We start from the raw sequence: 16,750 nt of genomic DNA on the forward strand, positions 1-16,750 counted from the left end.
ATGATGGGCAGATGTATATTGTCTGCTTATACTGGTAGGAACCCACTGGTTCCACCACCCCACAAGGGATTATTGTGTCCGTCCGTCCATCGCGCAGGGAGGGGCTGGGTGGGGAGGGTTGGGAGGGGCTGGGTGGGGAGGGTGGGGCTGCGGTGGAGGTTGGGAGGGGCTGGGTGGGGAGGGGCTGGGTGGGGAGGGGCTGGTCACCCGTGGTGCCCTTATAAAACTCAACGTTTAACCTACTCACGCCGGCTTGTGCCCGCCCTCACAGTCGGGCATATTTGCAGAATACACCACTCCGTCGTTGACCCTGGCCATTGACCGAGCAACCCAACGTTCCTACCAGCTCCCTCCGCAGGAATGTGTTTTATTTATTACACTCTCCACAATGAACCGAATGCTTATTTTGGGTAGTGCAAAACCTACGTGCAATATGCATGCACCATCCTTTATGCATTCACGCCACGATGGTTATGGGGGTTAATTGGCCATACTTCACCACACTGGTCTGCTGCCCACAACGTACTTCCATAAAATTGTCTGTGGCTGAGAGTAATCTGGCCTGGTGGCTCAGCGGTAAAGTTCATATCCCGGTTGTGAATTAACTCAGCCCATCATCCCTCTTGGGCCGATAAATTTATTACCACGTTGTGGGTAAGTCAACCATGGTTGTACTATGGAGTGATTCGCTCCCGCCATAGGAATGTGGAATTTACGCCACTGGCTTCAATCATCCAGCATCTGTCAGTCTTTGATTACAGGGGTCATAATCAGCGCCACGGCGATTTGTTTACCTTTCCTACACCGTGCACTCCTGTCGTTGTTTTTGTATTGTGGTGGTTGTTGTTGTAATATTCTGAGCCCCCCCCCCCCCCTTTACTGGACACAAAGAGCTTTACAGCTCATCGGACTTACTCCCCGCACGCAACGAACGCCGTTGGGGGGGGGGGGGTCAAGGTGACGGGGGTCACGTGAGCGGCCGCGCGTGACGTCACGCCGCCCCCCCCCCGCGCGTGACTCGAGGCCGCCGTTGCCCCGGGCGACGCCGTCATGGCGCCCGCGCTCGTCTCCGCGGCGCTCGGCCACGACGAGAGGCGTGAAGACGACGGCGGCGGCAGCAGCAGCGGCGGCGGCGCTCACAGGAACATCGCTACGAGTAATGTCGGCACGGCGCCCTTGACCCTCGAGACACGCGCGCGTTGAGGAACTTGCCGGGCGGCGGCGCTTGGCGACATCGTGGGGGGGGGGGGGGGTCCCCGTCTTGTCGAGGGGGTCCCCGTTCTGTTGGGGGGGGGTCCCCGTCTTGTCGAGGGGGTCCCTGTACTGTTGGGGGGGGTCCCGTCTTGTCGAGGGGGTCTCTGAACTGTTGGGGGGGGGGTCCCCGTCTTGTCGAGGGGGTCCCCGTTCTGTCGGGGGGGGGGGGGGGGTCCCCGTTCTGTCGGGGGGGGGGCCCCGTCTTGTCGAGGGGGTCCCTGTACTGTTGGGGGGGGGGTCCCGTCTTGTTGAGGGGGTCCCTGTTCTGTTGGTGGGGGGGTCCCCGTCTTGTCGAGGGGGTCCCTGTACTGTTGGGGTCACGGAGACGAGAGAGAGGCTGAGGCAGGCAGGGAGGGAGTTTAATTCGACGAAGGTGGAATTCATTGATCGCCGCTGTCGCGTCGCGTTAGTCGCGCGTGCAGCGTCGACCTCCAGGGGCTGTGGTGGTGGTTGTGGTGGTGGTTGTGGTTGTTGTGGTGGTTGTTGTTGTGGTGGTTGTCATCGCCCTGTCGACTGATTGCGCGAGCCGCAAGTTGAACGTGGAGTGTCGCAGCGCGCACCGTCGCCACTCGCGTTCGTCGCTTCACGGTGTTTGTGGTGCCGACAACAACACCACCACCAACACCACCACCACCTCCACCACGACGCCGTCGTGAGCGTTGTTGACACGCGATCGTCAACGCCGACCGGCGCACGCGTGCACATGGCGCAGCATCATCGTCACGGCGACATATCAACACCCACAGCGCCGCCGAACCGCTGATATCGGCGCACGAAGTTCACCGCAGATCGATTATCAGTCGATATGCGCGCACCGTCTGTTACCCATCACGAACGTAGGGTGCAGTGCGTGACTTTCACCTTCACTCGCGTCACGGCCACTGGATAATCGTGACATTTAATGAAGAGATTGTGCAATCGATAGAATCGCGCGAAATCACTGATTTTGCATTGATCGCACAATCACGCGGCACTTAAATCGTCGCACACGTACAGCGGCTTAAGCACCTCCAATTAGCACGGTTGGCTACGTACGGTGCGAACGAAGTCCAACGTGCGTGCGCACATCTTAGAGCGGACCCGAGACACCGCAGGGGGCAACCCCTCTCCTCCCTCGCCACGACGCGGTCCCCGGGACATGCGGGGCCCATGGAGGCACGAGGAGACGTGGGCCCCGTGGGGGGACGAAGAGGACGGGACACGGGCCCCGTGGAGGTGCGAGGAGGAGCACGACCCGGTGGAGGGGACACGGGGACCAGGGAGGGGCAGGGGGAAGGCTCGCACCGGGACCCCAAGGGGAACCGGCGCCCGAGGCCTGACCCTTCTCTCTCCTCGCCCCCGCGGGCCCCGCGTCTCCCCTCGCCCTTCGGGGGTCGCGAGGAGGAGCCACGGACCCCGCGAGGCTCGGGCCCTGGAAGCAGCAGAGGGGGGGAGCGGCGGCGCCGGAGGCGACAGCGGGAGGAGTCCGGGAGGCTGCCCCCACTGGGGCCGGGCACACGGGGAATGCTCACCTCTCCCTACCTGGTACCGAACTGTGTTCACTCACGCTGGTATCTCTTATGTCACTTGTGTACTCCCCTTAGGACCAGGTTCCGTGCTGTGTGTGCTCACAACTGGCACCGGTACCCCGTGGACTCCGCTGCCATTCTGTCATCAGGGATTGCTTCTGATGAGAGGACCGTGTGGCTCGTGTCGATACATAGAATGATGTCAGTTTACATGGCGTCTAAATGCAATCGCATCTCAAGACGCTTTAACAAAAAGATACATCAGAGCAGAAGGCAAACGCGGGAGAGAGGAGAGCAACGCAGCCCAAGTTGAAGCAACCAGGGCCCAGCACCACCAACAAGAAACAACGATTCCCAGGGACAGCTTTCCTCAACCAGGGCATCACCAACAATTCCCAGAGCAATCATTTGGGGGGCTCATTCACCATCACGTCCCAGGGCATCCATGGCAGACCGGGGCCCATTCACCAACGAATCCCCAAGGGTGTCTCGTGGTGAGCCTCGTTTTTCGACGAATTCGAGGGCAGCTTGAATCGGGAGGTTTTCCCATTTCGTTTGTTCAGCCGGAGCTGAGCAACGGCGAGACAGACGAGGATCGCACAAGGAGCCTGGGACGTCTATCGCTCCCGGCTCCCCCCTGCCTCTTCCAGGCGGCTCCAGGTGGGTGGTGGACAGGGTCCAGGGCTGTAGGGTGAGGGGTAGGTGGGGCAGTTTGCTCCATTCTTCTCAGCCGAGTCGGTCTTGTCTGACATTTTCCCCCGGGCATTCAAAAACACTTAAGTGGCCTTGAACAAGCTCACTGCTCGCTCACAGACCCCATTTACCCCCACAGAGAGGGTCCCATTGCCGCTCTTGTCTCTCACCTGTGGAGGTGCACAATTGTGAAGGAGTCCACGCGTCTTTCTGCTTTTGGCTGAAGCTTCATGGTCACAGCCTTGCGTGGCCAGAGGCAGTAGCGTGGTTGGCACGTACCCCGGTGGGTGCTGGCCACCCAGCCCCGCCCTCTTTGTAGCTTGGTGGCTCAGGCTCGTAGGACCCGATGCAGTCGAACGTCTGCACATTCGATAGCTATGCCGCCGCTTGCTCCTGTTGCTCACTGTCCACCTCCCAGCAGTGAAGTTCTGCTTGCGATGGTCCGTGTGCTGTGCGTGTACGCACAGGGCAGGAGCTGCCTGACATCCGAGCACAGAAGAGCAGGGCGTCTCCTCACGTCCCGCGGTACAGGACCGCACGCCAGTTCGTGTGAGTGAGCACCCGCGCCTCGCAATTCACAGCGTGGCGCCCCGCAGCTTTACAAACAGGCGCATCACTGAGTCTCTGACCTCCAATTAGCACGGTTGGCTATGTCCGGTGCAAAAAGACGTTCAGCATACATACGTGTGTGTGGGGGGCAAGAGAGGTGGTATCCTGGGGTGTAGCTGAGGGGATAGAACCCGAGGCTGTTTAGTTTTACCTCACGTGATGTGGGATCGCATCCCAGCCTTAGGATTTTTTTTTATAACGTTTCCCTCGGCTTCAGCGTGTTTCCACGGAGCAGCAGTATGGATCGTTACAGGTTGAACACAATCTACACGCACAACTTTAAGGGCACACTTGGGGAAACACGATGTTTTGGACAAGGAGGGTTAGGGTGGCAGACGTTCCGCAGATTGAAAAGACCGCAAGAGGTGAAGAGAGTTGATTTCTAAAGCATCACTGATGCCCCCTGCCACAGCTAAGGGATGTATTTTGATGCTGATGCGTGTTGCTGTCCGTGCGAGCAATAGCGAGGATGTGGAGAGTGCCCAGGGAAGCGGCGACTGGAGTCTCGTGCGGGAGTTCTACGCCCGCACCTTCGACTCCTTCCAGGAGGTGAACTCGGCTTTTAAGGTACGACCACAATGCCTCCGTCACACGGGCAGTGTCTGTACAGGGGGTGGCCACGTGGGTCATCGTATGTGTGTATTCGTCAACTCGGGCCTCAAGTGAATAGCTGGTGCGATGTGTAAAAATCGGTCGGGCGGGGTTCTGGCCACCCACCCTCCCGTGTGCCGTTCCAGCCCTCATAGGTGCTTGCTAAGAGCACTTGCCCAAACAGTTTGTTAAAGGCTATACGGGAGATATTTGTATTTGTGTGTGTGTGTGTAGAAAGAGCTACACATGGGACTGGATGGAGCAGGAGTCCACATTGCGTTACTCGATGCGGTCTACGATGTCATCCTGTACACGGTCAGCACCGACACTGTGCCGCACCTTTACCCATTCATAAGTTTGTACTAACACTGCGACCCACGACCGCCCTTTTACATATTAATAAGTTTATCAGCAGCAGGATATGAACAATATGAGAGCAGTGTTTGACTGCATCATTGGCCTTGTGGACACTGGCTGTGAGTGTTGGCGCGTGGCGTGGGCGCACGCTATATAACGCGCTGTGCACGTTGCGCTGTGAAGCTGACCGCGCGCGTTGTTCTGCACCGCAGCCCGCAGAGGTGCAGAAGGCCGCGCTGAAGGGAATCATCAACAGCCTGCTGCGCGAGTGGAGGGGGTGAGTTGGGGATGTGGAAGGAGTGGGTTGAGCGCGTGACGTTGCGCGTGTGCGCGAGTGGAGACCTTTTACGCTGCTAATTTGTGGAATGCATACCTGTCAACCCATACAGTTTACCCGTATTCATGTACAGGGAAACTTCGTTTTCAGGTCTATTCGGCGTACAGCTGTTTCAATGCGGGCAACATTTGTTTCGTCTATTTGTGTTTCTCGCTTGTGATGGGACTTTGTAGGGTGAACGTTGAGATTTATAGGTATGGGAATGTGCAGGCCCCTTCAAAAGGTGCACGCTGAACGGTCGTGAATTTACAAGCGCAGTGTGTGCTGCAGTAATTCATGATTTGCTGCAGAGGATTGTGTGTTACTGCATTTGCACGCAATCCTGTTAGCTTTGGGCAATCGTGATATATACTGCAACGTTTATAATCACAATGCTTTAAAGATGACGGAAACGGCACTGCCACCTGTTTTTACCCACCGTTTCAGACCGAGGACTAAAGATGATTTGCGAGCATACTTCATCCTGTTGCAGGTACGATCTCCCTCCCCGTCTATGCTGTGGGTACTTGGCTCATTCGATCCGGTCAAATTATGAGTGACATACATTTACATCCTGTTCACTAGTAGGATATGTTTTTTGGAAAGTATTATACATTTCTATCCATTCTGTACAGTTTCCAAACAAAATTTTATTTGATTAACTGTACATGTCCATTTACGGCCACCTTTTTCCAATCCACCGATGTATGCGGGACCTGCCTCTCCCTTCCACTGCCACACCCGCCAAACGCCCAGAATACAGTTTCGACACGGGTAGCACGTGTGTCATTGCAGCTCTCCAATGCGCTTTCGGGTCGCTCGGCATGTTGTCCAACGTTTTGCTGCATGTACCACATTGGGGAGCTACTCAGCGCAACCACTATACAGCGCAGCCGCTATAAAGCACAACCTCTATACAGCACCGCCACACCTACGAAAACCTATGCAGTACATGTTGAATGTTTAACATCGCCTCCTCTATCTCTGCTTCTGCCTTGCCCCCACGGCGCCCAGAACCCACAGTTTGGACAGAGTAGCACGTGTGTCATTTTTGCGCACGTGCTGCGCCAGGTGTCGGCACTGCTGCTCCCTGAGCAGCGCACGCTCGTGCACTGGCTGCACCGGTGAGTTTTCCCATCTCAAAATCAGAGGCCACACAACCCACATGACACGCGCGCAGCCACTCAAAAATAATAGTTTTCTTGCTATCTTATTTCTTGCTCAAATAAACAATGTGAAGCTTTTTTTCATCAATTTGCAGCCTGGAGAACAGTGGTGTAAATGTCTAATTCCCCTGGTAGCTGTGAGTCTATCCACAGTTGCAGGAATTGATCTTTTAAATTGAAAATCGATCAAAAATCTATAATCGAATCCAGTTCAATCTCAGTGATAATCGACCCAATTGGCACATGAGAACATTCAATCCGTGCAACGTTTCCAATTTGATCGGTCACGTGACTGCCCATCACGAGAAAAAACCCATACAGCCCTTTTGTCATTCCACTGCTGGATTAAGGTCTCACTCCAACATGTCAGTTGTTGGACTCGTTTGACCAAAGTTCATCAAGCTGGTCAGTATGCGGATGGTGAAGGCTGATGAATCAAAACGAATATTCTCATATTTCTGCATGCAATTTTTTGATAACGCTAAAAAACCATGACATTAACAGCCCTACCGCTATTGCAGCAGCTATGGGATCTGGCAAAGAGGGTAGAAAGACTTGATAGCGAGGTGTGGTAAAGTCCAACGGCTTTGGCCACGGTGACGTCTTGAGTGCCAGTGTTGCGTGCGATGGCAGGCTGCACATCTCGCGGTTCCGGGCGTTGCTCGGGCAGCTGCACGCGCTGGTGACGCTGCGCATGAGCCAGGACGAAGGTGCTCAGCTCCCGCCGCCAGCCAAGAGCAGCTGGTGGATCCCGGCTGCCGTGCGCGTCACGGCCTTGCTCTGTCAGTTCCTCCACGCGCCGTGCTCAGCTAGAGCCTGCCGCACACACACCAGCGTGCAGTCCGTCGCAGTGCACAGCACTGGACATGCACCATCTGGAATATACCCACACTGTATTGTCCCACACTGCCCCGACCCACACTGCCCCGACCCACACTGCCCCGACCCACACTGCCCCGACCCACACTGCCCCGACCCACGCTGCACCGACCAACTCTTCACCCCACCACAATGCACAACCACACTACCGTGCCGACCTTCATAGGTCCTCGTTAATAGCACTTGCCCCAACAGTCTGTTTTTGTATTGTGTGTGTGTCAGATGCAGCCAATGTGCTGGGTGCATCCCCTCGGCTGCCCTACTCCGAGTTCTACAATTCTTCTCTCGACCACGTGGACCTGACCCAGGAGTACCTTGCTTGGCAGTGCAACCCACGTGCCAAAAGGTGCCACTACCCCCCCCCCTCCCCCCGCATGGCCCACCACACAGGCATCAAAGACAAAGATCCCCCATATAGCCTGAACAGACTGTTGGGGCAAGTGCTGTTAGCGAGCACCTATGAAAGCCAGCTCGGCGCACTAGGGGGTGGGTGGCCAGCACCATGCCCAGCCGCCTTTGTGTCCCTAGTGGCAATGTTTACACACTGCACTAGGTTCTCATTTGAGGCTGAGTTGACCTAGGGGAGGCCCAGGACCGGTTCAGATAATCGTCACTGGTGTTGGCCGTGAGCGGGAATCGAACTTGGGTTCCCGGGTTCATAGCGGAGCGGAGCGCTAATCGCTGCAACAACAAGAACCGCCATTCGCCACTAAGTGGCAGTGACATCACCACGACGCTAGTGCCAGGCCATGTGCACCTTGAGGCCACGTGAAATGTCGAACGCCCGCTGGCAGGAGGTCACGGGGCAGACCCAGGTGCCACGGGTCGACTGACTGAGATGACTGAGATGACTGGCTGATGCACCACCTGTGCTCCCTACTGTGCCAACTTGCTGTGCTTTAGCCACCCGGCGCTCCGCTCGTTGTTGTGAGCGTCGCTCCTCCGCCCTCCGTTGTTGTTGGAGGGCGACTGCCTCCAACTGCCCAGTAGCATCCTTCACGAGCCTCCTCCACAGAGGCCGATCTTGACGCCGCTGGTACCAGTCATCGGCAAGTGCACTCAGATCCACGTCCTCCTGTACCACATCACTCCATTTCTTCTCTAGCCCGTGCCGCGCCCATTTAGCCCCCTTGATCCACCCGAACAGGCATCGCCACACTACACACACACACGGTCGTTGATAATGATGTAAGAAGCAAAGATATATGATCGATGCGTTAACTGTTGAGTGGTGTCGTGGGTGAGGGTAATGAGAGTGGAGTGGTGAAGTGTGATAGTGGTGTGGTGGGTGAGGATAATGAGATCGGTGTCGGCATGTAAGGTGTGCGTTACGGTCGTGCGAGTGGTGCTGTGGTGCTGTGACAGTGGTGCAAGGATGGTGAGTGGTGCGGTGGAGACCGGTAGTGTAGGTGGCAAGAGTCGTGCAATGATGAAAGTGGTGCGGTGCTAATCGATGAGAGTGCTCAGGTGGTGTAGAGTGAGTCTAGTGAGGACTGGTGAAATGGCGTGCAAGTTAAGGGCAGTTTAGTGAGGGTGATGTTGTGCTGTGCTCCGGAAGGTTCTCATTTTGCCAGTTTCCATGGATGCTGTCCATCCACGCCAAGAAGGCCATCATCCAGCAGGACTCGGAGCAGCAGATGGTCACCATGGCCAGGGTGTGGTGGCGCACACTTCCATGTCTCTCACGTGTTAATTTACCTAAAAATCACTTGGTTGCATTTCATGTTGAGCATTTCCACTGCAGTGTACAACACTGCATGACGGTAGAAGTCTGTTATGCTCTGTGGTAGCGGCAAAGGTTGCGACCATTTTGGCCTTGTCATCATTTTGAATGTGTCCATCACGTTTGTCCTGCGTGTTAGAGTACTTCGTTTAAAAATGCAGCGGAACTGTAAATGTGTCACGGTGCTGTGCGTGTGTGTCGCTGGTGCTGCTGGTGATTTGCCGGGGTCGTGCAACCAGCGCAGCGTGGTGGAGCGCGTCTCACGCCGGGAGCGGCCCGACGTCGACTCGCTGTTCCTCACCCTGAGAGTGCGACGTGCACACCTCGTGGTCGACTCACTCAGCGAGGTTCCGGCACACCAACTACCACGGCAGCACACCAACTACCACGGCAACGCACCAACTACCACGGCAGCACACCGACTATCACAGCAGTCACACTGTCACTAGTGACGCACCAACACCAGCAACGCAACCACCAATGCACCACCAGCAGCACACCACCACAATCATACCATCACCACCCGCACACAGCTACAAACACGACAGCACACGGACACCAATACACCAGCACGAATACCATCCGTACACCATAATATGATCGTATAACACCACCAGCACACCACCAGAACACTGCCAGCAATTGCATTAGCACACGCCCACGAATACACCACCACTACCACCACCCCCCCAGCAGTACACCACCACTACCACACCATCCCCTCCAGCATGCACCAGCACAACACGACTGCGGCACTCCGGCACGTGCACTGTGACTTGAGAGAGGGTGTACTTCGTCGGGGTGGTCGGTGATTCGTCGCAAAGCTCGTGGATGTATACGTATGTATGTTGAACTTATTTTGCACCGTACGTAGCCAACCATGCTAATTGGCAGGTGCGGGGGAGAAGGAGAACAAACTAAACACACTCCTGGCCCGCCCCTGCTGCAGCTGGCACGCAAGCGTGCCGAGCTGAAGAAGAAGCTGCGTGTGGAGTTTGTTGGCGAGGTGGGGCTGGACATGGGCGGCCTCACCAAGGAGTGGTTCCTGCTGCTCATCCGACAGGTCCTGCGCCCTGACTACGGTGGGTGATTGCCGACCTCCAGCTGGAAGTTGACAACTCGAATGCGGCTGCGTGTGGTGCTAACCGCACCGCCCCCTCCTCGTTTGCCGTGTCGGTGTTCGTTAACGGCACTCGCCCCAACGGCTCGATCATTTTGCTGCTATAGATTTTCAAACGATGATCACTCTGTTGAGCTATAATTTGTGGCCAGGTCACTTCTGAAAAAGATGTTAATAGCTCAGTGGGCTTTAACTGGTAAGATAAAAATAGTTTAGTATAATTTGTATATTTTTTAAAGCTTTATAGCTCATCGGATTCCTCGAGTGTCAATAAATATTCTGATTCTGAATGATATCATCGGGGGATCTTTGTCTTTGTGTCCCTGACGGTTGCATGCAGGAATGTTCGTGTACCACAGGGAGGCACGCTGCTACTGGTTCCGCAGCTTCAACTGCGACAACTACTCGGAATTCTCTCTCATCGGGACCGTATCTTTGCGGAAAGGGAGGGATCACATACAACACTTTTACATTTTGTAAACATATGATATATATATACGAGAGCTCACAAAACTGTGGCGCATTCTTGCATGCACGTAGAGTTAGGTAGCCGTGTTCACCGTGTTTAATTCTACACACGGGTGAGTAAACCTTTGGCATTGGGGGGCTAAAGGTCAAGCTGAACAATGTCCTGGCTTGGCATGGGCATTGCTGCTTTCGTAATAGGCTGTCCCATTGTCCAGAAGCGTTTGAAAAGTTCGGGATTTTGTAGCCGATTTATAATTTTCTGGCCTCGTGCTCCAACAATGGCACTGCAAAGGGGTGGGGCTACCTGAGCAGTGGGCGGAGTTATCTGCAGAAAAGGTGGGGCCTGTGAACAGCAAGCAGGGCCAGTGGCAGAAACAGCAAGGCCACGTACTGTGGGCGGGACTAGCGATCGAGTGGGCGTGGCTATGTAGAAGTCGGCGGGGCTTACGTCGGGGCGGCCAGCTCACCTCGTGTCCTGGTGGAGCCTCCCAGGAATTTGTTAGCCGCAGCTATCGTGGAAGGCCAGAGTTCCAGCTTTGATTATTCCTCGTTAACCGAAAGTTCCTACCTCAGCTGATGGGGCTCGCTGTGTACAACAGCATACCCCTGGACCTTCACTTCCCGCTGTGCTGCTACCGCAAGCTACTGAGCCCGCCGCTGGCGCCCAGTGAGCCCGGCGTGCCCGTGGGGCTCTGCGCGCTCACGCTCGGCGACCTGGGCTGCGTCATGCCGGTACCGCGCGCCCCACGCGCAAACGGCACGTCCCTAGTGCGTTGTCAAACCGCTCGCGCTGCGGGGCTGTGCGGCAACATTCCACCACGGGTGCCCCGTCTCTCTCGCATTGGCACGTTGCTTAAGTTAAAACACATGAATGCATTTGGTGTGATGTTGGAGTGATATGTGATGGTGTGCTGGGCCTCAATCCACTCTGATGTCGGTGTGGCTTGTGACGCTGTACCCCGTGTCATTGTGGTGATGGTCCTGTTGGTGTGGAGTGTGATGGTGTTATATTGGCTATCACCGCCCTCCATGATGAAGTCTGTTGCCCTGTACCATCGCCTCCCAGGAGCTGGCACGCGGGCTGCAGGAGCTGCTTCTGTACGAAGGCGACGTGGAAACAGACATGTGTGCTACCTTCCAGGTGATCTTTCTCCCCTTCCTCCCTGCACCTCACCCTGTAATCACCCTCATTCACCAATTCACCACCCACACCAACTCACCCCGCTTACCTGCCTTGCACTCACCCTTACTGCCAGGTTTCAAGCGATGAGTTTGGTTCTGTGAGAAGTCACGAGCTGTGTCCAGGAGGTGCCTCCATCCCTGTCACCAATCTGAACCGAGACGGTGAGTGGAGTCGTTCCAGGGCTGGGTGGTGTAACTTTGAAGGTTAGGAAGGGTTGATGTGGTGAAATAGACATGTTGATATGTGTCTGTCATGGGCCACGTGATACGCAGTTGAGCTGTTCGTGTGCTAAGTAGTAGTGGTTATGTGCAGTCGTTGTAGGCACGCAATGTCAGCTGACAATCGTGGAGTTGACTTTCTAGGCAATGGATTTCAAAAGTTGCTGCTTGGGCTTGTACGCACAATCATAGACATTTTCTTAAGACTGCATTAGGTATTACAGAAATAAATTAGCGGATTATGCTGAGTGCCGGTGAATCTCACATTCATATTTTGTTGAATACCAGTTCAAGACAAGGGAGGAAACTTTTCATCAGTGGTGACCCCTTTAGCTTGGGTTGTTAGCATTTGCTTCGTGGTTAGAGTTACGTGCACCGATATAAAATCCGGGTTGGCTGGAAATTAGTTGTGTTAGTTGTGTGAAGTCCTCGGTGGCAATGCAGCTTAGCATTGTTTCTGGACACTTTACCAGAATACCCGAGACTCATGACGATGCTTCATTTGCCTCTGGACAATCAGTGCTCGCGTGTCCCCAATAGTGCTGTGAATGTGTGTGAACCCCCAGAGTTTGTGGCCATGTACGTGGATTACCTTCTCAACACGTCGGTGTGCCAGCGGTTCGCTGCCTTCTACCACGGCTTCCACAGCGTGTGCACCTCTCCGGCACTCGCAGTGCGTACACAGCGAGCGTGCGCGCACCCACACACACACACACAAGTTGTGTGTACACGTACGTACATGCCGAGTGTGCACGCACGTACGCCTGTGTATACACGCACAGCCACCTGTTTCCACGTACTTTAAAACTCACTTGTTCATTATTCACCCTCACACACCCGCATGCTCACTCTTCATCCATGCACGCACACCTCCGTGTTGTATGAACCGCCATAGCGTGCACATACCTCTCTGTGTGGTCAGTAATCGGAGGAAGGAGACTTCTGTGGACCTTTGTAGAAGCCCCGTGTACTCCTTTAGAGAGGCCCTGTCGCGGATATCCACATACATAGACCGCATACACTTTACGTACACACGGGGCTGTGCACACCCGTGCGTCGGCTTGCAGATGTTGCGTGCGGAGGAGGTGGAGACGCTCGTGTGCGGCTCCGCGACCCTGGACCTCCGGGCCCTGCAGTCGGCCACCGAATATGAGGGCTACACCGCCAGCGACCCCACCGTGCGGTGCGTCACACTCACCGACTCGTCACACTCACCGACTCGCCGCACATTATGAACATTCACTCACATACCGACTCACCATCACTCGCCATCGCATTGACTCATCCGCACACCGACTCACCATCAGCCACAAACGCATTGACTCACCCACAGACTGTCGCAGCCTGCACTCGCCCCCACACACTGACTTGAGAGGGGCAAGGTAGGAGAGCGTGAGTGGAGTAGAGCGATGTGAGAGGGGAGAGGTGGGCAGGGGTGAGTCCGTGGAGGATCCTGAAGGTGGTGATGCTGTATGGCTGTGCCTGCCATCTAGGTATTTCTGGGAGGTGGTGCACGAATTCGCCCTCGACCTGCAGAAACGCCTCCTGCACTTTGCGACGGGAAGCGACCGGGTGCCAGTGGGCGGTGTGCAGGAGCTGCACTTCAAGATTTCGCGCATCCACGTGCCCACCGACTGGTAGGTACCCCCCCCCCCACAGTGCATCCACGTGTCCACTGACTGTGCTATGAACCCGTCAACCTAAATTTGATTCTGGGCCACTGCTAACATCAGTGGCTAGTGATTATCTAAAACTGGATCAGGGCCTCCTATAGGTTGACTCGGCCCTAAATTAGTCCCCGGTGCCTTATGTAAACGTCAGTGTTTGGTGGAGAAAAAGACGGACGGGCATAGTGCTGGCCTACACCACCTCCTCCACGCACCGTGCTGCCCTCCATAGATGCTCCCTAGAAAGCACGTGCCGCTGTTGCCTAACGAAGGGCTACACGGGGGATCTGTGCGTTTGTTTTGTGTGAGCGCAGGCTGCCCGTGGCGCACACATGCTTTAATCAGCTGTGCCTGCCCCCGTACCGCTCTCGCCGCTCCCTGCGGACCAAGCTGTGCATCGCCATCTCCAACTCGGAGGGCTTCGGCCTCGAGTGACCGACCAAGAGGCGTCTCGGAAGCCAGTGCCTGGATGGGCGGCCTCCACGCCTGGACGGTGTTACGGCGCCACGTTGTGTGCGGCGATGGGCAGCGATGGGCAGCGCAGAAACATTCGCCGGTTTTGCCGAATCGTGTTTCTTACGCTCCCTCGTCTACGCCGTCTGCCTCCACCGGCACGCACTGGGCAGCATTGTGGGCAAAGGCCCGTGGGCCCCCAGTACAGTTGCACGGCCTGAGCACTCGACAGTTCATGCCGCTGCGGACCACCATCGCGATGGTGTGTTGAAGTTCAGTAGTGTCTGGTTGTGTTGCAGTAAAACCCCGCTGCCCGTCCCAGTGGTCCCGTAGCTGTTTTGTATAAACTCCCTCACTACCCTCCGTGTTTTACTCGGGTAGAGCGGTGCTGCGGTGGTTCGTGCACCGCTCTAGTTACCCAGCGACCAGAGTTCAATTCCCGGCCATGACCAACGTCCGTTGCGAGCGATGTCCGAACCGGTGCTTGACCCCCACTTCGCCAACCCGCACTGACCAGCGTGGTGAAGTATGGTCAAACGATCCCCATGAATGACGTGGCATGGGGAGGCCTTTTAGCCAGCAGTAAGGACAGTACGTGGGTTATTCGTGTGGCTATCAAACCACAAATGCTACACTAAGGCGTAGAGTGACAAAGCCCTGTAAATAATGTATTTTCCGAAACACAGTTTGCAAATATATTAACGTATAATTATATATATAAAAGATAAATAGTTGCCGCTTTGAAGATACAGAGGTCAGTGATGAAACACGCTCGTCTCTTCTTCACACTGGGAATGTTACATTGTGTTTTTCACTTTTAATCTGGCAAAGCGTGAGTACAGGAGGCATGCCAAGTGCACTTTGTTGCCACCTCTAATAAACTTGGTGTTGTCATGTCGGTGTCTACGTAGACCCTTTTTTTTTACATTACAAGTCCTACTTGGCCACGAGTAAGGGGAAGGTTCACCCACACCTGCTGCCTTGATGATTACCCCAGCTGCTGCTGCTGCTGCGAGGCACAGGTAACACAACCTCGAGATGCTTGCCGCCTTTGGCTGACGCAGGCTTTGGATGCTGCTATCGGATGCGACTGATCGGATGATCTCGAGTGGAAGAGGCAGCTTAGGTGGCGACGAGTGGGGACGCCGCGTGTGAACTCGTCACGCCAGACGAGGCCTCATGCAGATTAGCGACGGGGCACGGCGATGGGAGCCCTTCTGCTGCCGGGGAGCTGTGGCGCCTCGCGTACGGGTCGCCGGGCCACTGGCAACGTTGTACGGATCGTGCGGACGCTTCCGCCAGACTGAAAGAGTGTTACAAATAGGGATGGTTTAGATGTCCAGCTGTAATTGTCAAAAGATTATTTCAAGAGTTTTCGGGTCATTTCCAGGGCACGCTGCGAAATTCTTTTTGAGAAGTCTGCCTATTGCCGACGGAAGAGTCGCAGTCACTGGTGGTTCTCGCCTTGACGACTTTGATGCAATGACAAGAAAAAAACCACGCTAGATTACAAAAAATATCCGTTGCATTAAACTCGCTGAGCCTGCAAATTAAGCCGTGAACGTGCAAAGATGCAGACCCCCGTGGGGACTCCCCAACATTTCGGGAGCTTATCGGTAACCGCTGGCCACACGCGTGAGCCGCGTGCGCGTCCCCGGTGAGAATTCAAAGTGACCCCGTCCCACGTCCACCGCTGACTCCGCCAGTGCGGGCTTCGTGGAATCTGGGTCGAGCTCCGTGGCACGAATCCCACACCATGACCCCCGCCTCATGTCTGCCGCTCGGCGTCGTGGGGTTCGTGAAGTTGGGAGCCAGACCGAGGCACCCCGCGGGGGTGTCTGTGTGAGCCAGGTGTCTGTGTGAGTGTGGGGAGCGGTGGCGCAGCGGTTAGCACGCTCACGGTCAACACCAGTGACGATTATCTCAACCGGTCTTGGGCACCCCCCTCCCCCCATCGACTCAGCTTCAAAAGAGTATCTGGTGCGGTGTGTAAATATCGCCACTGGGGAGATTTATGTGCTCGCTAACAAGCACTTACCCCAACAGTCTGTTAAGGCTATACGGGTGATATTTGTCTGTGTTTTGCATCCGGTGCGTCTTGCGCTAGGTGTGTGTGTGTGACTCAACGCGCACGACTTCAATGTGGACGAGAAGAACCGTCTGGTGATCACAAGCGAGACGGAGCCGCACTTCATCTTCCACGGCATCGGCTCCAAGGTCAAGAAGCTGCTACGCTTGACCCTCAAGTGACCGTGGCAGGGCAGCCCGAGCACCCCCCCTCCCTCCCCCCCTCAAGCCCATCTCGCCCACCAGGGGGCCGTCTGTCCCCAGGCCGGCCTTGCGGTGTGCGGACTCTATGGATGGGCGTCTGGGCGGGAGGGTTGAAGTACTTTGTAGCAGCAGCAGCATGTCGAGTGACACAACCAGACGCACACAGTCGTGCACAGTCACACACGGGCAGCGCCGAGTCACCAACAGTCACGACACACGAGGAAGTCACGAAGACGGGGGAAGACGCACGGCCACACACACACAGTGGCAGTCA

General features: G+C 55.6%; 1 protein-coding gene across 2 annotated transcripts; it reads left to right on the forward strand.

Moving 5' to 3' along the window:
- The first annotated feature begins 1,024 nt into the window (after nt 1-1,024).
- Nucleotides 1,025-15,093, forward strand: HECTD2 (HECT domain E3 ubiquitin protein ligase 2). 2 transcript variants are annotated; one of them, XM_061556206.1, is made up of 22 exons: nt 1,025-1,156; nt 2,328-2,778; nt 3,326-3,422; nt 3,923-4,004; nt 4,529-4,631; nt 4,890-4,970; nt 5,225-5,289; nt 5,776-5,821; nt 6,343-6,452; nt 7,128-7,276; nt 7,596-7,719; nt 8,932-9,028; nt 9,336-9,443; nt 10,046-10,178; nt 10,557-10,645; nt 11,258-11,416; nt 11,751-11,825; nt 11,941-12,028; nt 12,652-12,758; nt 13,153-13,268; nt 13,579-13,722; nt 14,067-15,093. In XM_061556206.1, exons 2-22 carry the CDS (start codon nt 2,404-2,406, stop codon nt 14,185-14,187), a joined length of 2,469 nt encoding a protein of 822 aa, XP_061412190.1. In that variant the 5' UTR covers nt 1,025-1,156; nt 2,328-2,403; the 3' UTR covers nt 14,188-15,093. The 2 variants fall into 2 exon arrangements, with proteins under 2 accessions (XP_061412190.1, XP_061412189.1); XM_061556205.1 differs by lacking the exon at nt 1,025-1,156 and having other exon boundaries at nt 1,508-2,778.
- Nucleotides 15,094-16,750: the final 1,657 nt, after the last annotated feature.

Source organism: Lethenteron reissneri, chromosome 22 (genome assembly GCF_015708825.2).
Source record: "Lethenteron reissneri isolate LAM-NWPU_2019-01 chromosome 22, ASM1570882v1, whole genome shotgun sequence".
NCBI classification, from domain to species: Eukaryota; Metazoa; Chordata; class Hyperoartia; order Petromyzontiformes; family Petromyzontidae; genus Lethenteron; species Lethenteron reissneri.